Source organism: Dysidea avara, chromosome 4, assembly GCF_963678975.1.
Source record: "Dysidea avara chromosome 4, odDysAvar1.4, whole genome shotgun sequence".
NCBI classification, from domain to species: domain Eukaryota; kingdom Metazoa; phylum Porifera; class Demospongiae; order Dictyoceratida; family Dysideidae; genus Dysidea; species Dysidea avara.
The window spans coordinates 45873773-45897350 of NC_089275.1; the positions used below are offsets into that span (position 1 = coordinate 45873773).

The 23578-nt window shown below is 39.2% G+C and overlaps 2 protein-coding genes across 2 annotated transcripts; both read right to left on the minus strand.

Moving 5' to 3' along the window:
- Positions 1-3556: 3556 nt before the first annotated feature.
- On the minus strand, positions 3557-21433 carry LOC136252428 (cylicin-1-like). The gene is made up of 5 exons (XM_066044856.1): positions 21060-21433; positions 11364-11654; positions 8579-8815; positions 5111-5410; positions 3557-3758 (listed from the first exon to the last, which is right to left on the minus strand). The coding sequence occupies exons 1-5, from the start codon at positions 21316-21318 to the stop codon at positions 3739-3741; spliced, it is 1107 nt and encodes a 368-aa protein (XP_065900928.1). The 5' UTR covers positions 21319-21433; the 3' UTR covers positions 3557-3738.
- A 466-nt stretch (positions 21434-21899) lies between these two features.
- Positions 21900-22739, minus strand: LOC136253905 (uncharacterized). Its single transcript, XM_066046564.1, has one exon. The coding sequence runs from the start codon at positions 22737-22739 to the stop codon at positions 21930-21932; it is 810 nt and encodes a 269-aa protein (XP_065902636.1). The 3' UTR covers positions 21900-21929.
- Between the last annotated feature and the right edge of the window lie 839 nt (positions 22740-23578).

The window sequence follows — 23578 nt, forward strand, 5'->3', positions numbered from 1 at the left end:
GTGTCACAATGCTGTGACAATTAACTATAATGTATTGGTTGCATTACAGAACATCGTAGTATGTATGCCGGGATTACTGGTCCCAACCTCATAATATTGTAGGTATCAGTACTATTCTGGCACAATTTTGAGCATGTTAGTATATATAACAGGCAGAATAGCTATATACTGTAAATTGCCTTTGAATATGCCCGTTATGGAAACACTTGAATACCACCTTATGCTCAATGTAACTCAGCTATAAACTATGGGATTTAAAGTTTTTTCACATGCAGGTAAAGATTTATTATTATCCTTTCAGAATTTATTGGTAATGCTTGGGCAAATCCAAATAAGGTTGAGTATAATAGGCTAGCTGGGGGTTTTCATTATGTGGGTTATGCATATACTGTGCTGGAAACTTCACTGTAAATAATTCAAACACCATGCACATCACGCAGAGAATGCTTTGTTATTAGCTATGCAGACACTTGTAAGACTGGTTACAGTAATATACAATGCAAATTCCTAACAACAATAAAGTCAGTATAAAATGATTATAGACATGCAATGCTAGAATTCTTCTTTCCTTCTGAAGCTATGGAATAGTACGTACATCATTCCTGAGGGTTGTGTAGGCACTACATGTCTTGTTTATGCTCAATTTTCTCAGTGTGGGCAACCTGAGGTGGTTCATCATACACTTTCACTAACTTTCCACGATTTCTCACACCACCGAAATACTATACTGAGTTTCAAACAGCTAGTTACATTACAATACATAGTAAACACTTTAGCTAGATGATATTTACAGTACCAATTATAGGCAACTACTTAATTTATGTGAATGGACTGCTTTAGTATCTTGGTGTTTTCATTTTAGCCTTTCTACAATAGCAACATGCATCACGTGGGACACCTGATAGAATTCCCGAGCAGAAATTGCAGCTTGTCGGTTGAATTGAGGAGTTGACTATACTTCCAATGAACATGAAGGAATCTAGTATCTTACACTGGCACCGGTGCTTTTCTAAACTCCTGCACAATTATACTGTTTTATATGTTCATAATTGAAGGGAATTATCCAATTCATTATTATTGACCTTTGCACCTTAATTGGCATAGTGGTCGACAAAGCTGGAAAGGTGTGTAGCTAATTTACTGTTATGTTAACACAACTCTTTTTTTCCAGTCTGAGAAAAAATAATAAATTTGATTGGCATAATGGAATAATAGCTTGCAGCTTAATGTTTTTTTTTTTGCAGAATGTGAAACAAATAGTTACTCAAGGACAGACACGTAGATGTGACTAATATGGCTTATAGATGCTATAAATTGTAGCCTAACACTGCTTGAAGGTTCTTAGTTTACTAATTTGTTAAGATGCCTTACTGTAGTTATACTGATAGTAAAGTGTCAGTAGACTTAAGTATATGGAACATAATTATTTTACTAAGTTTTAAACTCTCAGTAAAACATCAGTGAATGCGGGTTTACTGAAAAACTACTAAAATAACAAACAATTAACTGTTCCATGTTATGATTATGATTATGATTATGATTAGATACTGGAAAGACAGCACTCAGTGCTGGTTACATCCAGGAGGGGGGGGGACCCTCAAAACAAAAAGGGGGTTAATTACAACAAATCTAGTCCAAAAATACAATTATTAAACTGTTCTAGCGACTCTGTATCGATGATGTGATTAGGGAGGTTATTCCATTGCTTGATAGTTCTTGGAAAGTAACTCTGTTGTACTGGGGATATACCACTGTAGTAAACTAGGATATTTCAAGCAGTGTAAATGGCTGCCACTTTTTAATTCACAACTTTTTTTCACCTGGGGGCCACACCTTTTTTTCACAACTTGAAAAATTGGCTGTTTTTGGTATAGATATCACTTCCTTTTGTAATTATAAGACTTCAGAGCAAAACAAGTTGTATAACCTCGTTAACACAAATTATCAGTATCAAGTTCTGGTACTTCAGTATCACAAGAGTATTATTGAAGCCAATAATAGTTATAATTATTAAGATTTCAAATTTTGATTATTAAGATTTCAAATTTTGAGAACTTTATGGTATGGCTGTCATACACACTAGAATCAGAAAGGTTCTAACAAAGCATTTCATGCTGCAGCACAAAAAATTGGTCCCATATAGAGAAATATTTCTATAATGAATACTCGTTGTGACACTATAGTCCTGGTATCACACAATAGGAACTACAGTTGAGAGTACATAGACTATGGAAAAAAGTTGAAACTATGTGTTAATTAACAAACAAACAAGGCAAGCACTCCCAGCTTTACAAAATGAAGAAACAATACATATAACCTTATTTCTGAATCCAGGGTCTCTTGGAGCTTCATTATGTGGCAATAATAGTATACTATATCTCCATACCCTTTCTCTATATGCCTGTTGAAAACACCGGACTGTGCTTCATGTGCTTTTCTGTTCATTTGTTGTGATGTACACAATATAAGCTTCCTGGGTTCTAATTATAGACATAAATCCAATTACTGGGACACATTCACAATGGCACACCAAACCGTTGCAGTATATCTATAGTTCCATGAATTCCATGGCACAAGTAGACAAGTATAAGAAAAAACAATATAAATTATAAACAAGGGAGGGGTTTCCAATACCTGAAGATATACTAGTGGACATCTAATCAGTTGGGCCATGGATAGGGATTAAATGCCCACTAGCTGACTCCCTCCCCCCCCCATTTGATCTCTATTAAAATTCTTGATTGTACTTGTTTACTTTTTTATAACAAATATACATGACAGCATACCACATTAAGAATGGCACCAGGCTTATTGAACGTGCGCATCAACTTTCAACTACCGAAATAGTAAAATGGTCAATACATTTCTATGTTCAGCCCATCATACACTCAAGAACACAATGAAGAACTCAGATGATACCTGTTACAAAACTTGGATGACTCGTGCTACCGCTAATCAACACCTTGTACTGTCACCAAAGAAAAATGGGGCACAAAGCAGGACACAGGTAAGTCCATGAAACATGCATTGTACATACTCTGGTATACCAAAAGGCATCTGTTGGGCTGAAGCGATGTCAAACAGTGAAAGAACTAAGTCCATAGGTTTAGCCATTATTGAGATGGGCTTATCTGTCAGTTGGTCGGTAGAAAATTCACCATTACAAATATTTTTTAAATTTTTTGTAGCAACTTATTGGAAGTGTTTCAGGTCGTACTGAGGTACTTTGAGCTTGGCTATATCTGCTAAGGCACCATGAAGGTATTGTGAGGCTGGTTTCTATTAATTTTTTTGTGAGAAAGTGTAAAAACATCCACAATCTCTATCATACAGTGCTACCGTACTGTATGATAATTTTGGATCAGTGGTCTCTCTGGGAGTCTTTGTCAGTAGCAGTAACACCAATTCTTCACCTTGTCTGGCACCTACACTACCTCCATATTACACTCCAAATTATTTAAAGATTGTCTCCACCTTAGCCAGGTGTTAGTGACCGTTGTGGCACATCCCACCAATTATACCACTGCAACTCAGAGCTGAAACAACACAACTCCACTCAATTAAAACTATATGTAACTCATCAATATGTTGCATTATAATGGGAAATACAAGTTAGGGTGTTGGTTACCAAATATGTAGTACTACAGATATATACTACCCATATTACATGTTATAAAAGTTTTCCATGATATGTTACATGTCTACATCTTCTTGGCCTGGGAGCTTGTTTCATCTTTCTTAACTCCTGCTTTGTCCTTCTGTAATGAAAACAAATGATTAGTTAACATGTGAAATAGTACACCAAGACCTTCTACATTATAGTGTAAAAGTTTAATGGGAGGGAGGAGGATTTAAATGGCAATTCATCAAAAAAAATCCTATCTAGTGTAGCACAAATGTTTGGTGAGTAAAATTTGACAAATGTTTGAATACTGTATGAGAGAATATATGGTATATCATCGACCAGGCATCGTACTCATTTAAAAATATTTGTGGAAAGCATTTGTGACTTGCTGAGCGAAAACCCGACTTGTTTGGATAATTCTGTATGCCATTGGGTAAAAATGCATGCTGCATAAATAATTTTACGTATGCTTTAATCACTACAGTAAACAGTGAAGGAAGATACGAATTGAAATATCTAATATACCAATGGATTTGCCTCTTCATGGAGAGTAAGAACATCTTCATTTCATTTCTGTACGTGTGCATGTTGCAGTAAAACATGACTTTATTGTTGCCATTTCCAAGCTTGACCAGCCTTCATGTTTGATAGATAGCATGGGTATATCTAGGCCAAAAAACTACACTTGATGAATGCCCCAGTTCATGGTGAATACAATGACACAAGTTCCAACTCCGTAGTCCATTGCACTTGAGACTTTATGATCGATTAAATGAGCGCCTGTATTTTTTTCCGTATAAACACTGTCAAATCGATTGTTTTGCTCTTTTCATTGTCTATCACAATAACTCTGAAAGCTCCACCAGATAAGGCTGAAACTTTAACAGCTCATTGGTTTTTCGCTAAAAAGTTGAAGTTTGCAGGTTTTCACTCAGCGGGTCACATTTATTTATTTGTGTTATATAGACTTTCAAATCAACCATATACCATATATGGCAAAAGTCAAATTAAGGCCAATCCTTATTAAAAGTTGTAGCTCAGACCTGACTGACCCAATTTTTTAAGACCGCATGACACTTGCAATTAAAAGATTGAGATACTGATGTAATAGAGCAGTCAGTTGCTTATAGGCATAAATTCTCTAAAAACAATACACTACAAATCCTTCATGGTCTGTTAGGCCAGTGTCCTATCCCTAAGTCTATGGCTATACAGTGTAACCTCATGTAGTTATCTGAACAAAATAACTCCAAGAATGATTGTTCTATTAGAGTAGTTAAAAATGTTTTCACAAAATTAAGTTTTGCACCTGACTTTAAAGTTATGAAAGTTATCTGAATGGTCCCCAGAAGGTTGGATAACTACTGAAGTTCTACTGTATACATATTGTACATATAGATTTCTTGTATGACTTAGTAATGCAATTATTATGCAAAAATAGGGAATTCTACAACTATGCAAATTATGAACCATATAAGAACACACCTGAGTCAGATTTTTGTTTCTTAACATTTGGAGGTCCACCAGTGTTAGTAATGACTGGGCTGCTCTTTGAAGTTGTGGCCTCTTTCAAACGTTCTTCTAACTCTGCCTTCTTCCCACTTGTCTTTAATCCTTGATCCTTCAACTCTTTCTTCAATTCTGCCAACGTCGTCTTCGATGTATCTTTGACTTGGGTAGCACCATCATCAGTAGTGTCCTCCTGTTTCCTCTTTTGTCCTTGAGTATCTGTACCCTTAGTTGAGGTCTCACCAGTAACCTGTGCCTTCTTCTTTAATCTCATATCTACATGTAAACACATCACTACATTTAAAGGTCTAAGTCAACTGTAAAAAATACGATTGAATGTTATATATAGACCACCACCATATGAAATTTTAAATTATAGCAGCAAGTAAAATACAAGGCATTAGCAGGACTGCTGGAGGCCACTAACATGGCTAACACCAGAATTCAGTAATCAGCTACTTAGTGGATAGAAAATTACAAATAATGGACACTAGTGATACATGTTATGGTGATTGTAGCATCTGGATTTGTGAAAAGGTACCTTACACACACACACACACGCACCCTGTTATATCAAAATGTAACTATGTAATTTCAGGCAACTACAAATGAAACTTCGAAGTTCACAAATTGTTTGTTTGTGTGTGTGTGTGTGTGTGTGTGTGTGTGTGTGTGTGTGTGTGTGTGTGTGTGTGTGTGTGAAGTTTAATCAGTACAAGAAGTGTTACACTTCATTTGTTGGTGTGTAAAATGTATGAAAAATATCTTTCACAAATCAAGTCACCATGTACCTAACTAACATCAACACAGCCAGTGTGTAATACAGGCTGGTTATGTATGTGTTGAAGTATTGCTGGCCTTTAGCTGCGCATGCGAGTGCTACACAGATAATAAAACACGAGGAGAAGCTGAGACAAGGAGACTGGAACACGGGCAATACAGACTAGCTAACACTGTTAACACGTGTAAGCAAGAGTTCATAATATAGAGAGGGAGGGAGAGTGTCCAACACTGTATTACCTGGTCAAAACACACTGCATTCAAAGATTGCACAATGACTATCAGCACCAAAACTTATTAAATCACTACTGAAAGGGTGTTAATTCTATTAAAGCAAAGCACTAAGAATGCTTCCCTTTGATAAATCAATACCTATCAATGCTCTTCAGTAGGTGAAGCCAGGTGACGAATTTGTATGGAATTATACTGAAGTATACTGAAATATTCAGGATATGATGTAATCTTTGAACGCAGTGTGTTTTGACCAGGTAATACAGTGTTGGACACTCTCCCTCCCTCTTTATATTATGAACTCTTGGTGTACATGTAAGTATACAACCAATTCAATCCGTATGTAAGCTATCGTATTACTGCACTATATGTACTGGGCTTAGGAAAGCGGAAAGTTCCATAAATAGCATTGCCTTACGGTGCTGCATAAAAGCACTCTTGATGCTAATAAAACACTGTACTGTCAATCTAGCTGCATCTTTTCTTACACCTAGGCTGTTTTGATTTATTACAGTTGTAGGTCCACAATGCCATTAACATGGTCATGATGTTATAATTATTGTCACGGTAATGTAGTCATTTGTTTACAGATCTGCTACGTCAAGACCAATGTATGATATGACACTAGCTTTGTATAGCTAATGTGCACAAGCCTCAAAGCTGGATTCAGTGCTTGCTGTCTTTATTTCCCTACATTTGATGAGGAAAAAGACATTTATAATTATACAGTACTTTAAATAATTGTACGACAAAATGTGTACCATATACACATGTTTGTATTCTCCCTGTTACACAACACTGCTTATGGAGAGCAGTATCAAATCGCTTCCTTTTACTGTTGGAGGTGTGGTACAAGAAAGATAAACAACACACAAAGCCATTAATGTACATATCAACAGCTTGGCATGCTAGTGAAAAGAAATGGAACACAAAGGAGGATTGTACATATTGCAGCACACCAAGAGGCACCTGTCAGGCCAAAGATATGTTTACAATTGTAAGAAAAATCCAAGCCAATAGTGTTGGCCATTATTGAGTTACACTAGTTAGTTAGTTAGAACAAAGCTAGCACTGATTGCATTTTAGAAGTGTTTAGCACAGTTAAGTGTAAAGTGATGTGATCATATAGTCATCTGTGGCTTAGTGGTTGAAGAGTGATACAGTGGTCCCTGCATTACCTCATTGGGTTCTAGGTGTGTTCAGATAATGGAAAAGTTCAGATAAACAAAGCCCATACATTTTATACACAGAGCTTAGTTAAGATACTCTAATAGAACATACACTTCAGACAAAATACTCTAATAGAACAGTCACCTCCATAGTTCGGATAATAGAATGTTCGGATAATCAATGGCCAGATAACATAATGAAGGGACCACTGTATACTGTGTTGAGTCTGTTTATCACTCTGTACAGCATTTGGTTTCCTTTAGTGTGCTGTTTAGCAGACATGGGGCCAAGTACATGAGTATTTATACTTAAGTACACTTAAGTACAAGTTTGAAAGTACTTGTACTTTACTTAAATACTTTCTTAATTACCCCAGTGTACTTGTACTTATACTCAAGTATTTTTGCCAAGTACTTGAGTACTTAAAGTACTTTTAAGTACTGCAAACATTGTAGTTTGTACACAGTGAACGTCAATAAAAATAAATTTGATGAAGTTGTAGTTTCCAACCTCTTGGTACTTTGTACAACCTTACTATGTATCATGTAGCCACAAGCAGCTGTTTAATAGGAATTCTGGTTTATATAATAAAAGCAATGCTGTAGTTTAAATTTGGGAGTTGAAGAGAATGGTTGACAAAAACCTGAAACTACCTGCTGTCATGAAATATTTTGCAATTCCTGAAGTTTTATCTGAAGGAGACTGTAAGGCTAAAACTACTGTAATGAGGGGTTTGTTGAATTGGTGGTAAGAAATTATCATTTATAGTGCATAGTATCCTTCTACGTCAGACACCATCCTTCCCTTTCCATTGTGGTAAAATAGCGCTTGTATTATTTATCTCAATTAAGTGGTTATTTAGCCTTGCAGGAAAAGAATTTAAATCCGAGTGTAGTAGACCTAGAAATGATTATTATGCAGTGTAATAATTCTGTGAATATAAAAACTGTACCTTGCATGTTTGTACCTCAAGCTTAAGTTATTATGCACGGCTGTTGCTATAGGAAAATGTACTGTACTTGTACTTTACCTCAGTACTTTCAGTATGTACTTGTACTTTACTTAAGTACTCTTGTGATTTCAGTTGGAGTACTTGTACTTATACTTCAAAAACTCAAAAGTACTTGTACTTTACTTAAGTACTTTTAAATGTACTTGTCCCCATGTCTGCTGTTTAGTATGCCAATCCGTCAACACTTTTCATCACTCTTAGTTCTACCAGTATACAAGTTGATACTGTAAAAGAAGCCACACACGGCATACCTGAATCAGTCTTTTGTTTCTTAACATTCGGAGGTCCACCAGTGTCTGTACTGCTCTTTGAACTTGAAGCCTGTTTCTTCAAATCTGCCAACGTTGTCTTTGATGTACCTTTGACTGGTACACTTTGGGTAACACCATCATCAGTGGTGTCCTCCTGCTTCCTCATTTGTCCTTGAGTATCTGTACCCTTAGTTGAGGTCTCACCAGTGACCTGTGCCTTCTTCTTTAATCTCATATCTACATGTAAACACATAGCTAGCTTAGCCTAGCTTTTAAAGGTCTTTGCATGATGTAAAACCGAGGTGTGAACTAGACCACTGCTTTATAAAATACAGTTATGACAGTAACTAAATGCAAAGCATCAGAAGGACAGTTGGTGATAGAAGTGCTTAGTAATAGTTAGACACTCGCAATAGGTGTCTTCGAGGATTTAAAAACCTGAGGTAATTATTGACGTCACCGATGGTTTTTAAATCCTCGAAGACGCCTATTGTGAGTGTCTAAGTGTTTTAAACAATGGCGTAGAAGCAGTGAGTTAGTATAGAGAGTTCCCATTGTAAACACCGAGGGTATTTCAGCGAGCAAAAGATGGTGAGGTCGCGAAAGCCATGGATGTGAATAACTGAAGGTTTGTAAAGTCGATAAAAAGTATGTTTGAGGCATTATAGCTAGATACGTGTGAATGGCAGCGAGTGGGAATACCCGGTGCCAACATGGCTGTCTTGGTCTACAGAGCGTGCTTTAATGGCTTTTTTGATTAACCAGTTACCACGATGGTCTATAAACCCACTGAGCTACCCACGATAACAACCTACCTGAGTGTAATTTTTTATAATCTGCTTGCAATCACTTGGTGTTTACTGATGTGCAATATACTAATTGTCCACAAAAGGCTAATTGCATTACTGTGGGCCACATTGTGGTTGTAAACAACTGTCAGGTGTCTTATCAGTTAGACACCTGATACCAGGTTTCTTCGCAAATAAGAGACCTCCACACATCAAACGAAACGCTGCATACCATTGTCTAAGTACATTAAGTGTTATGTAAGGCCTAAATATTTGAGGTTTGAGGTTGAGCAATGTAAAAATAAAATTTTCATATGTACTATACAGAGGTCCAGTTCTAAGGATAAAATTGTCACTGTTATCTTTCAAAACCTTTATAAAGCGAAAACCTTTATGAACCACTACAGTACAACCATTAAGCCACAGTTTACTGTATGATGACATCAGTTTAAAGAAAGCAACAAGCAATATAAATGCAGAATTTTATTCTCATTCAACATAGGGCTGAGTGATATTATCATTTTAATGATATATTGTGATATTTTGAAAGTATCAATATCACGATATTTTGTTATTAACTATCGTGATAGCATGTCTGTACATTATTGTCATTAAAAAGCCATTTGTTAGGTTAAGAATCGTTACTGTAAACAAGGATGATAGTGGCTAGTTTGATGCTACCTTTAAAGACTTCCTGCAGGAATCTGAGAAATACACTACATAGCACCAGCTATGATTCACTTATTTGTAAGTATTGTGAACTATTCAGTATCATGAATAGTGGCTTTAGTATTGATCGTGATACTAAAATGGCAGTATCACTCAGCCCTATAGTCTGTTCGCGTTCACCTGAGCCCTCAATAACTCTTGTTACACGGGCCAGCTGCCCAAACATTTAATCAATAAAGCGCTTTGATACAGGCAAGAACTAAGTGAGTTATGGGGCTTTAAAAATATCCCATGCATTTAGTATGAACGATCAGGCATACAAACATGTTTACAACATGAAAACATGCTTGTTCCTGTACCATTGGGAGTGAACACATGTTCACTTCTTTGATATTACTGTGTTTGGCAGGGGCTCAGGTGAATAGTACCAACTATAGTCTGCACTTATTATGATCAAAATGTATTAACTTTTTGATAGATGTATGTGCAAACTTTTCATTTCCACTGCTTTCGTAGATAGCTAGTTACAAATAGAGGTGTACTGATTATCGGATCAGCTAAAATATCGGCCACCGATATGGTAATTTTAATTTTCACCAATATCGGTATCGGTACAGAACAGTAGGAGGACTGATATCGCTACCGATATTTATACAATAGTAATAGTTTGTACATAAATGGATTATGCACTGGTTTTCTGTGTTATCCGTGTAGCTCTTTTAATGCCAGTGACTTATTGTTCACTCTGCAAAAAGCGCTACGCTATGAGAAGCCACACAAATACACACGATTCTAGTGTTTGTTGCTGGAAGCTTATCACAGTCTTTGCAAATGAAGCAGTTATAGAGTATCTTTGTAATAAAAAGAAGGATCACGGAAACTTGCTGTACTAGCTTTCGCACAAGCCATTAGAATGCGGAGTAATGCAGAAATATCCAGTTAAGGCTTCATGGGGTATACGTAAAAATGTGGGTACCTAATTGTCTGGATTGCACAATAGAAACCCAAGCTGTATACCACCACAGGCAGAGTATGGCAGTGAATACATACACATGTTGTGGTAAATTTACACTTTTGTTTGCTTAAAACTATAATGCAAATATCAGATCGACTATCGGCTATCGGCTTCTTTTGGTAGCATCAATATCGGGTATTGGTACATGCCAAAAACCCATATCGGTACACCTCTAATTACAAATTCTGCAGAATTTTCAAGGTGTACACACCTTGCATACAGGTACGTATGCTGATGTTGTGTTCAGTATTCCCCCTCCTCCCCTTAACTCTGTGTGAAATAAAAGAAGCCACACAAGCCACACATGACATACCTGAATCAGTCTTTTGTTTCTTAACATTTGGAGATCCACCAGTGTCTGTACTGCTCTTTGAACTTGAGGCCTCTTTCAAACGTTCTTCTAACTCTGCCTTATTTCCACTTGTCTTCAATCCTTGATCCTTCAACTCTTTCTTCAAATCTGCCAACGTCGTCTTTGATGTATCTTTGACTTGAGTAATGCCATCATCAGTAGTGTCCTCCTGTTTCTCCTTTTGTCCTTGAGTATCTGTACCCTTAGTTGAGGTCTCACCAGTAACCTGTGCCTTCTTCTTTAATCTCATATCTACATGCAAACATATCAATACAATACATACAGGCTGTATTAAACGTAACCTATTATAGTTAACTACCTGTAAACACCTTACCATGGAATACAATCCTCTAGTATAACGATGTCTAGCAACATGCACATTAGACATTGTTTTGGTGTAGCACCATGTAGCAGGCTATGTTGAAGCAGGAAATATGCAGGCATTTGACATAAAGAGGATATAATGTAAAGGTTGGGGAAACTGTTAAGCTAAGTGAGCTACTGACATTAGTAGCCAATTAGGCAGTTGGGCACAGGCTTCCAGCAATAAAAAGTAGTGAAGAAGAGATGATGGTAGCTATAAGGGAAAATCCCTACTCAGCATTGTAGGAGTAATGCCAAAGTAGGGATTTTCCCACATTGCTTAACATGCTAAGTAGCTAGGGATTTTCTCTCATAGCTACCGTCATCTTTTGTTTCTTTTATCACAGGAACCCTTAAATTATTGCACTAGTTTGTCAACTTTTTTGTTAGAGTATAGCTATGAAACACACGTGTGGCTGTGACTGCTGTATTACAGTATCTTGATCTCACCATTCAGCTACACAGTAGATCAAGCTAGTAGGGTATGGCACAACACCCTGCTTTGAGCTAGATCGTTGTCGTGGCATATTCTGATTGCTTAAGGGAGCGTGACAATTGTTTTAAAAGTACAGCTACCTTATACTATAGTCGGTAAGTTCCTCAAATAGTTTCGTGGCATCTAAATACATTCCTTCAAGGAAAGTGTACTAACACCTTGGTATGGTTTCCATGAAGAAAGACGAGAAGATAAAAGGAATGATAAACAAAGCAGATATTTGTCAGAACTACAAAAGGCACATCCCACATTGTGTTTGTTGCTATGACATAAAATGGTAGCTGTTTTCTGCTTCACTTGGCCTCTAGCCTTGTGACTGTGGTCAGACAGGCTGGTAGGCACCCCTTCATTCCATGATTGGAATCATTTACCCACAGCTGTGATTAAGTCTATTAATGTTTAAAAAATGGACTGTATGTATCAAAAACATAGAAATATCGTGGCAAAAATCATGTTTATGGAATAGTCTTACTCCATTCATTATCAATTACAGCATTAAAACAAGAAAACACAAGCATCTGGGTATTGATTTTTGGGAGTATGGAAAACCTGGAATGTCGAACAACCCGGATCAGCATTATTTTTGCAATTGGAGTCACGTGCAAGCACTAGCATACAAGATTATTAATACTACACAGAAGAATTTGTCTGCTAATATGTTCTATAGCATTTATATAATCCTTACTTGAAGCAAATCTGCAGGATGTAAGATAAATCAACAGAAAAGCGAGCATTAATTAGGATTAGTGCACGTAACCATGCATCCTAAACCAACCCAGCTATCTCAGTTATACTCCATACCCTTAACTAATAACCAAATGATTTGAAAGATAATGCAACTGCTAGCTAGTACTGTGCTAAGTTGCTACAATCCATTTTTGTACTGAAGAATGCCTCTAATAAATTCAGTCACTGACCACCAGTAGGCTAGCTGGCTTGTGTTAAAGTGTAGCAAACTATGTCTTGGAATTGTAGGTTAGGAATGCTTAGATGAAGTTTTGACTGAGAAAGATGGTTTTCAGATAAATGATTTAATGCGTATTCAATGCGTATTCCAATTAACGACCACTCTCATGTTAATTCATGGTGTACCCTGCAGATTTGTTACAAGTAAGAATAATAGCAATGTTGTAGAGCATATTAGCAGACAAATTTCGTTCATTCCACTGTGGAGTCTTTATAATCTGGCATGCTAGCTAGTGCTTGTCCGTGATTCCAATCGCAAAAATAATGCTGTTCCGGCTGATCCGGGTTGTTCCAGCATTCCGGGTTTTCCATACTCCCTTGATTTTTTAAAAATCACCATCTCAAAATTTTTTCACTGTGTTTATTTACAACATGAGCAGGTGGAGTTTTATGGCCATGTTTCTTCTAAGCAATGCAGCTAATTAAACCACATAGCCTATGTGCCCTTACTCATTTACACTACAAAAATAAAGATCATACACAGATATAGCATTTCCAAAGATAACCTGTGATTATATGGAAAATATTTAGTGTGATGTCAAATGGATTCCTTTGTCTCGAGTATGTATGGAAACAATTGTATGTGTAACGTGCAACGCATGTGCACACACACACAAAACAGTTCTATATAATGCTCATGGCATGTGCTTGAAATTATAAACTGAATCCGTCTAATCAGTGACTAAATCGTTACATGGTGACAGGAGTAAACGCGATAGTGTGCTACAAGTACTCGCGGACATTTTCATAACCACCAACCTGTAATCCTTGGTACCGGGCCTGGTACCTGTAAAGGCGAGTAATTTTCTTTGTCAGATCAGACGTTTTGTGTTTTCATTGTTGTGTAGTGTCACTGTCGCTTCCTACTATCAACATAGAGACAATGACTGCATCCAGACAGATGATGCCACTTTCACTGCCGCCCCCAGCTCCTCTAGAAATACATGGCCCACAAGCGGCCGAGAATTGGAAAAGATTTAAGCAGGCATGGACTAACTACGCACTGGCAACGGAACTTAACAAGAAAGATGAACCAGTTCAAGTTGCAACTTTACTAACAGTAATCGGCAAGGAAGCGCGCGAAGTGTTTGCTACTTTTAGTAACTGGACCAACAAAGGTGACGATGCAAAGATCAAACCAGTACTAACCAAGTTTGCTACTTACTGTCAGCCAAGGAAAAGTATTCCTTTTGAATGCTATTGCTTCAACCGCCGTACTCAACAGCCTGGTGAGACCTACAGTGTATGAACAGTACCGAACAGCCTTGCGCAAGTTAGCTGACAGCTGTGACTTTCACAGTATCACCCCAGATGAGATTTTGAGGGACTGGCTTGTATTTGGAATAGCAGATGATGAAGTACGGAAGACCCTTCTTTGAGAACCCAACCTCACACTTACTAGAACAGATGAAACATGCCGTGCTTCGGAAGCCATGAACGAGCAGATGAAGACCATTTGCAATGACTTAGATTCCGTACATGCTGTCAGATCATCAAAAATCCAAACTAGACGAGGAGAGACCGTGAAACCAACTACTGCTGATAAAAGCAGATCTGAACTGCGTGAGTGCTGGAACTGTGGCCGGCAGCATGCATACTACAAACGAGAACTGTGCCCAGCCTTTGGTAAGACATGCAACAAGTGTCATAAACTTAATCATTTTGCCAAAAAGTTTCACAGTGGGAAAGATGTTAAAGCCGTGGAAGAGAATGATGAGGTGGGCACCATTGACACACCATTGGACACCAAGGCAGTTAGCATGGGTATGTTTGATGAAGAGGGAGATGAAGTTTTTCCTGCACAGGTATCTGTTCAGGCCCTGGATGACTCACAATATCTGACGCTACTGGTTAATTCAAGGGGGCATGTGCGTTTTCAAATTGACATTGGTACACAGTGCAATGTACTGCCTGTTGCACAGTACAGAAGAGCTACAGGAGATGACAGTCTGACCCATGTGCTTCCGGACAACTCACACATCACAGCATACGGTGGGACCAAGCTTCCAGTAGTGGGCAGGGTACGTTTACAAGTAGAACGACATGGTGTCCAACATGCAATTGTGTGTAAGCTCATTGACAGCCCAACTGTCCGGCCACTGTTAGGTCATAAAGCATGCCTGACCACGAAAGTGATTGCATACTTGGACAAGGACAAATTGAACAAGCCAGATACAAGCCAGACAACAGTATTGTGTACCATTGACAGTACAGGCCTCTCATCTATTGAACAGGTGGTAAAGAACTTCCCAACAGTTTTTGGCAGTGGCATTGGCAAGCTAAATGGAGAGTATCATATTAAGCTGGCGGCACAAGTCACACCAGTACAGCATGCACCCCGGCGTGTTCCCGTGGCAATAAGAGATCACCTTAAGAGGACTTTAGATGAAATGGTGAGAGCAGACATAATCGTTCCTGTAACAGAACCAACCCAGTGGATTAGTTCAATGGTGGTTGTTCCCAAAAAGAACGGAACTTTGCGCATCTGCCTTGATCCCAAAAATCTTAATGCTGCGATTCAAAGGGAGCACTACCCACTACCGACAATAGAAGATATTGCTACCCGTCTATATGGTGCGAAGGTGTTCACAGTGTTTGATGTGAAAAGTGGGTTTTGGCATGTGCAGCTGGATGAACCATCATCTTATTTAACAACGTTTCATACTCCATTTGGCCGATACAGATGGAAAAGAATGCCATTTGGAATTAACTCAGCTCCAGAGATCTTTCAAAGAAGAATGCATGAGCTAATACGTAGAAGGTTTAACAGGGGTAGAAGTTGTTGCAGATGACTTTGTAGTAGTGGGACGGGGAAACACTAGTGAAATAGCAGCACAAGACCATGACAGAAATTTGGAAGCTCTTCTATTTAGGTGTAAGGACAGAGGAGTCAAACTAAACGCTGATAAAATCAAGCTAAGGCTATCTAAAGTTCCCTTTATTGGTCATGTAGCAACAGCAGAAGGGCTATGTGCTGACCCTGCGAAAGTTCAAGCCATTACAGAAATGCCTCCACCCAAGGATGTGAAAGGAGTACAACGATTGCTAGGTTTAGCCCAATACCTTACCAAATTTCTTCCTCGTTTGGCAACCATCACAAAACCACTACAAGAATTGACACAGAAAGAGGTAGCTTGGTCCTGGGACCATGCTCAACAAGCAGCACTGGATGCTACTAAAGTAGCTGCTACCAGCACACCTGTTCTCCGTTACTACAACCTGGATGAAGAGATCACATTACAATGTGACGCATCCCAAGCTGGCCTGGGAGCTGCTATACTACAGAATGGTCAGCCAGTAGCCTATGCTTCTAGGGCACTAACTGAAGCAGAGACCAGGTACGCACAAATTGAGAGAGAGCTACTTGCCATAGTATTTGGTTGCACACACTTTGAGGCTTACATATATGGTAGAGATATTGTTCATGTGGAGACTGACCACAATCCTTTGGAGGCCATTGTTCTAAAACCACTCTATAGTGCTCCGAAGCGTCTACAAAGGATGTTACTTCAATTGCAGAAATATAACCTAGCCGTAAAGTACAAGAAAGGTCATTTAATGTATGTTGTGGATACATTGAGCCGTGCACCTTTGCCTGAAGTGAATGCCTGTTCATTTTCTACAAATCTGGAGGCTGTGGATCATGTCTCAATGCTGGCCATCAGTGACAATCATGTTCAGCAAATTAAACATGCATCGGTGGATGACTCTGTTTTTCAAGTACTTCGTAGAACTATTGTGGAAGGCTGGCCTGACAACAAGGACAAGCTACCTGACTGCTTACGAGCCTACTATGATTTCCGAGACGAGCTTACTGTGCAAGACCAGCTAGTGTTTAAAGGCCAGCGTTTAGTTGTACCAGCTTCCCTACGTAGGGAAATGATGGCTGCAGTGCATGCATCACATATTGGGATAGAAGGGTGCATTAGAAGAGCCAGAGAGACACTGTACTGGCCCAGAATGTCAGCAGACCTTAAAGAGTATATATCAAAATGCGATGTTTGTTTAGCGCACCGTGCAGAACCAGGAAAGGAACTACTATTACAGCACGAGATTATTGAACGACCATGGGCCAAGGTGGGAATTGACTTGTGTGAACTGTATGGTAGAACACTACTAGTTGTATGCGATTACCACAGTAACTTTATTGAAGTGGAAAAGATCACCAAGGCTAACACAATGGGGGTGAGCAAAACACTGAAAGTGATGTTCTCTAGGTATGGAGTCCCAGAAATAGTGGTATCAGACAACGGCCCCCAGTTTTCATCAGCAGAGTTTGGCATGTTTGCTACTAAATGGCAATTTAAACACATCACATCATCACCTCATTATCCCCAGTCGAATGGTAAGGCTGAAAATGCAGTGAAGACAGTGAAGCGACTATTTACAAAATGCCGGGAATCAGGCCAATCAGAATATCTTGCCCTCTTAGATTGGCGTAATACACCAACAGAGGGAATCGGAACCAGTCCCACTCAGCGTTTTCTAGGGAGACGATGTAGAACACTGTTGCCAGTATCTACAACATTGCTCACACCCGATTATCCTACACAAGAACATGACCAAAAGGTACGAAAGTTGAAACAACTCCAAGAGCACTACTATAATCGGCAGGCAAAGGCTATCTGGCCGTTGGTACCAGGGAACTCTGTTCGCATTCGTCTGCCAGGTCAGTTTACTTGGAGTACTGGTATCTGCAAAAGATTAGTAGCCCCAAGAAGTTATGATGTAGAAGTGGGTGGTAAATGCTACAGAAGGAACAGAAGGCATATAATTCAGACAGATGAATTGTTGACTGCAGAACACATGGAACAAGAACAGTGGCCACCCTCATCCCAAGAGAATGATGTATTACCCCCAGTGCAACTGGAAGAAACAGTGGATGAAACCTCACCTACAACACCAACTCCCATCTCTTCGGAAGTATGCAGATCTCAACGTACTCGTAAGCAGCCACAGTGGATGGCAGACTATGTTCCTTCATAACTATCTTATAGCTTTTTTTTGTAATTTTAACCCTCGCATTAGGCTTATTTTTAGGTTTAAAAAAAAAGAAAGATTTACTTTATTTTTTTTGGAGGGAAGATGTTACGAGTATGTATGGAAACAATTGTATGTGTAATGTGCAACGCATGCGCACACACACAAAACAGTTCTATATAATGCTCATGGCATGTGCTTGAAATTATAAACTGAATCCGTCTAATCAGTGACTAAATCGTTACATTCTTAGCACTTCAATCAAAGTGACAGGCCCCCCAAGCTCATGTTCAGGTAATATTCAGGTGTGAATATATCTTCTATCCCACTGAAGCCCTACAACAAAGTAAAAACTGGAAGTATATGGTAGTTAAACCCCAGGAATGATAGTTAACCCCCTCACTGCCAAAATTGTAGAGGCTCCAATCTATTGCTTCTAAACTGTAAACCATACAAGATAATCCTATAAAACTGTATGTCAAATTGCTCACTGTTGAACAAGGAATTCGATTACTGAGTTGTTGTTTACACAACGGCAACCACAAAGCCATTATATAACTTTAAAGTGCAAAAATTGGCCTACATGAAACCACACGTCAAATCTTACAAACTATCAGTCTAGTACTGTTTGTAATAACATAGTAAGCATTGCTAACCTGTTAAAAGTTAAAGCAAGTCTGGTTTTCAAGCATTTGCATGTGGATATACACATGAGGTCACTGACTCGAGGCGTTAAAAGTAGCAGCATGCCACTGTAACCTATACAATCCCTCTCCTTACTGTTTCTCTTCATTAGTAGTGCCATTATCACTTCGAACGAAAGATCGTCCACAATACTTGTTATCAACACCCTGAAAGTTGGCAATTACATCATCTAACCGTGCGAGAGACCGGTTATCCTGTTCCCGTTCACTTAAGGGCGTGTCTGCTACAGGATAAGCACAGAAGCTACTAAACTGCTCGACTGAAGTTACAGAGCATTTAGAATGTGATGCTATGGGTGTTTAACCCCCTCACCACCAAATTTGTATAGGTTCCAGTCTACTGCTTCTAAACTGCTGTAACTTACACACCATATCATATAATCCTATAAAACTATATATCATTTTACTCGCTATAGAACAAGGAATTCAGTTGCTGTTTACACAAGAGCAACCACAAAGCCACCACCATATTACTTTAAAATGCAAAACTCAATCTAAGTGAAACCAAACGTGAAATTTCGCAACTTTACAAGGTAGCACTGTTTATAATAATACAATAAGCATGACTAACCTGTTACAGTAGAAGTGATCATCTCTCACTGCTGGAGATTTCGTCCATGAAAATCCAATGAAAAAAATGTCCACCCTGTGAAAAGTGAAGTTTTCATTGGGTGGCACCAATGAAATTTTATTTTCATAGCATTTTCATAGGAAAATTTAATGAAAACCCAATGAAAAATTACCACTGAAAACTCTGTAAAACTGTTTTTCATGGAAAATTTTCATTGGTAACTTTTCATTAGTTTTTCATTAAATTTTCTTATGAAAATGCTATGAAAAATAAAATTTCATTGGGACCACCCTATAAAAACTTAACTTTTCACAGGGTGAACAATTTTTTCATTGGATTTTCATGGACAAAATCTCCAGTAGTGTCTAAGTCTGGTTCTCCAGCATTTGAGCAAGTGCACATGCACATACAGGAACAAGGTCACTGTTTCGAGGTGTACAAAAGTAGCAACATGCCACTCCAACCTATATAATCCCTCTCCTTACTGTTTCTCTTTATTGGTAGTGTCATTATCACTTAGAAGAATCATCTACAATGCTTGTTATTGACATTCCAAAAGTACATAATTGCGTCATCTAACCGTGCGATTGTGCATGAGAGACCGGTATCCCTGTTCCTGTTTACCTAAGGGTGTGCCCGCTACAGGATAAGCGCAGGGGCTACTAAAACGTTCGACTGAAGTTAGAGTGTTTAGAATGTGAAGCTACGGGCATTTATTATCGAAACTGCCATATGGCAGTTGTGGCAGTGAGAGGGTATCAAAACTACAATATGGTGGTTGTGGCGGTGAGAGGGTTAAACCCCAGTGCATATATGGAAGACAACATATATTTACACATTCAATTGAAAGAAGTGCAATCAAAGCAAACTGAAGCCTTACACAAATAAAACAGTAAAGTTCGAAGCCATACACATTGTGAAACTATAGCCTGGTCAGTGTTGCCATGCTGTGAATAAAGTTCATAGATTTATGAATTTTTGTCTTGTTTGTGAACCTGAAATAATCTATGAACTTTTGGCTGGTTTGTGAACCTGAAATAATCTATGAACTTTTTTATGAACCTGGAGTAATCTGTGAACTTTTTATGAACTTTTGGCAATTTTAGGTGGTAACCTTTTTTTTTTTTTTTTTTTGCTCTTCAGTGCCCTACTAACCCAGAGATCCACCTATTTATAATGTGTAGGCTAGTTTTCGGAAAGTGACTATGGATTTATGAACTTTTTATGAACAAATTTATTTTTTCACATGAACATTTGGAGCAAATCATCTGGCAACACTGAGCCTGGTCCCCAGTCGCCCACGCGCTTGATCACGCGAAGCTCGCGTAATCGAGTGCATGGGCTGCTGGGGACAAGACGCCTAAATTAGTTTACCAAAAAGTGAAGCTATACACAACTGAAATGCTTGTCTAGCCTTATTGACACGTTGTTTGTGAACTAAAGTGTGGGATAGAAGCTACTTAATCCCACCTGCACTCGTAGGATATCTACAGTAGTTATCAACACCTCGGCCTCGGGTTGATAATTACGATATCTTACTCATTTAACATAATCTACACTGACACGTCACAACCTACCTGAGCTACTCTTCTGTGACGAGCTCTTCTGTTTCTTAGTACTTGGTGGTTCACTAGTATCGATGTCGCCCTTCAAGGTACTTATGGCGCCTTCCAGTCGTACCACTAGCTCTGCTTTCTTCCCACCCGTGTCCAATCCACGATCTTGTAGCTCTTTCTTTAATTCCGCCACTGTCATTTTCGCTGGAACTTTGGCTGACGTTGACGAAGCAGCACCAGAATCTGTCATGTCTTCCTGCTTCCTCTTGCGACCCGGCATCGTGATCTCTGCACCTCGTTGTGCGCTATGACGTGTTGGTAATTCGGTTGGTAACCCGCTTTTTTCCCCTGTGCTAATTAATTGGAGTGAATTAGGATCTGAGTATGATTGAATTTTGATTCAAGCCGTCAAGTAACAAGGTCGTGTTGTAAATTATTTCTAATTTCGCTCTAACATAGATGCGGGATGCAGACAGATGCCGGCTGGGAACAGTAAGCAAGTCGCCAAGGAGGAATTTACAGTAAACAAGACGCAGCGGCAAAGAACCATCCAAAATGATCCGACTGTAGCAAAATTGAAGAAATAGCTGCAGGCTCAGCCGCGAACTATACGTCGCGTACCGACTGGGAGGGGGCCGGTCGAGGGTTTAACTTTTTTCCAAGCTCACAGGTCCTAATAGCTCAGTACTGAACCGGTGCATTCACAGAACAGAATAAGCTTTCACATGTCACCAGGAACCATTTAGATGGCAGCACAGAAGTGAGAGAGTAGCAGCATAGATTTTTTTTTTTTTTAACCCGAGCTTGATGGACTGCCCTTGCCTACCACCAAGGCACGTGCTGGACAACTGTAAAAAACAAAAGAAAAAACAGAGTAACACAGCCAGCATGTTACTCTGACAAGTGGGACTCCACTTGCACTAAATCCATTGGTGGTGGAGCCCTAGTGTAAGCACCAATGGATGAACGCGCACCTCGAATGCACTGAATAGCCGAGCGGAGCAGAGAAAAACCAAGACAACACCGAAGCCAACCCAGGACTACAGAGTATTCATCACCCCACTTAGCCGATAGGAGGGAAGCCAGACGCTTATAGAAAACTATGGCTTCATGAGCCAACCCCCCTGTTGCCGACATGATGATAGGTGTAAAAGAAGCATGCTCAACCTCACGAATTCTCTGACCATAAGCTTGACGCTTGATATTCTCATGCTTCTTAAAGGTAGAAGAAAGTGATGAAGAACTGTTAGATGGGGCAAGTGGATTAAAAACACGAACATCAATAAAACATCTCTCAGAACGACTACCCCAAAAACCATTCATGGCAATGTCCAAGCGAGCCCCTTCTTGAGTATTTGAGGTGGAAAGATGGAACTCATCAGGATTGTGGACGGGCTGCAGTTCTGGTTCAGTACACACCTGGGAGCACACCTCTGTCAAAAGGGTAGCAGTGAGGTCCCTTATCTCATTGTGGCGAAGAGAAGGTAGTCCCCCCTTCGGACAAGAGAGCACATGATCCACAGAGAATGAAGCCCCACAAGCACAAAGAGTTGGAGTACGGAGGGGAGGCCAACTGTAACGCAAAGCCAGGGCATCCTGAAAGGCGGACTTATGTAGAGCAAAACCATGCTCATTCAAGGGGAGAGTTGTAAGCCAATTTGAAGCCCCCTTCACAGATGCTAGCTTCACTGCACGCTGCATAGATAATATCTATGGAGTACGTAATATAGCTAGCTCTGAGCGTATATCTTATTTAGTCTGGCGCGGCCGCCCCTTCGCAAATAGGAAGGGTCTGGAGGCTCTAGCATAGTGTACTTGTGCGAATGGAATGTAATTAGTGGGAGAGACCGTCGGCGTGGTTTTCCGTAATTAGATTGCACCATTATCGTTGGTCATTGTGATATTCATATCCAGTGGAACGCTAAAAAAAACTCACCGCTTCTAACTTACAAGACTACTTAACGTACTCTTTGTACTTTTTTAATATGCCATCCTTATCCTTCACGATAAGTTCTAATTGAACAAGACTCTAGGTAAGCAAAACAGAAGCCATAGTTTGCCGCCTATCAAGTTAGCCAAAACGGATATCCACGTCACTAAATGAACATGCAAGCGATTTGATTGGACGCACCAGTTTTCAGTAAGTTCGCACAAGTACACAATGCTAGAGTCCCCAGACCCTTCCTATTTGCGAAGGGGCGGCCGCGTCAGACTAAGTATATCCGTAGTGTGCAACAACCGACATCGACACCCTTGAAAAGGTTCAGAGACGTGCAACTAAACACCTTCGCGGATTAGCCCACTTGACTTATGAAAGTCGTCTTGAAATTCTGGATCTCTATTCTCTGTATTGCAGACGTCAAAGGGGTGATATGATTGAAACATGTAAGATACTTAAACGACATTATGACTTGGACCCATCTACATTTTTTACTTTAAATACTGCTACCACCAGGGGCCACTCTCTTAAGCTTTTTAAAGAAAGATCAAGATTACTTGTTAGGCAGAACTTTTTTTACAAATAGAATAGTCAATCTATG

Coding starts and splice junctions, on each gene's coding strand:
- LOC136252428 (XM_066044856.1), bottom strand. CDS start 21,318: ATGCCGGGTCGCAAGAGGAAGCAGGAAGACATGACAGATTCTGGTGCT. Junction 8,816..11,363: donor GAAACAAAAGACTGATTCAG/GTATGTCATGTG, acceptor GTTTACATGTAG/ATATGAGATTAAAGAAGAAG. Junction 3,759..5,110: donor GAAACAAAAATCTGACTCAG/GTGTGTTCTTAT, acceptor TTTTCATTACAG/AAGGACAAAGCAGGAGTTAA.
- LOC136253905 (XM_066046564.1), bottom strand. CDS start 22,739: ATGCAGCGTGCAGTGAAGCTAGCATCTGTGAAGGGGGCTTCAAATTGG.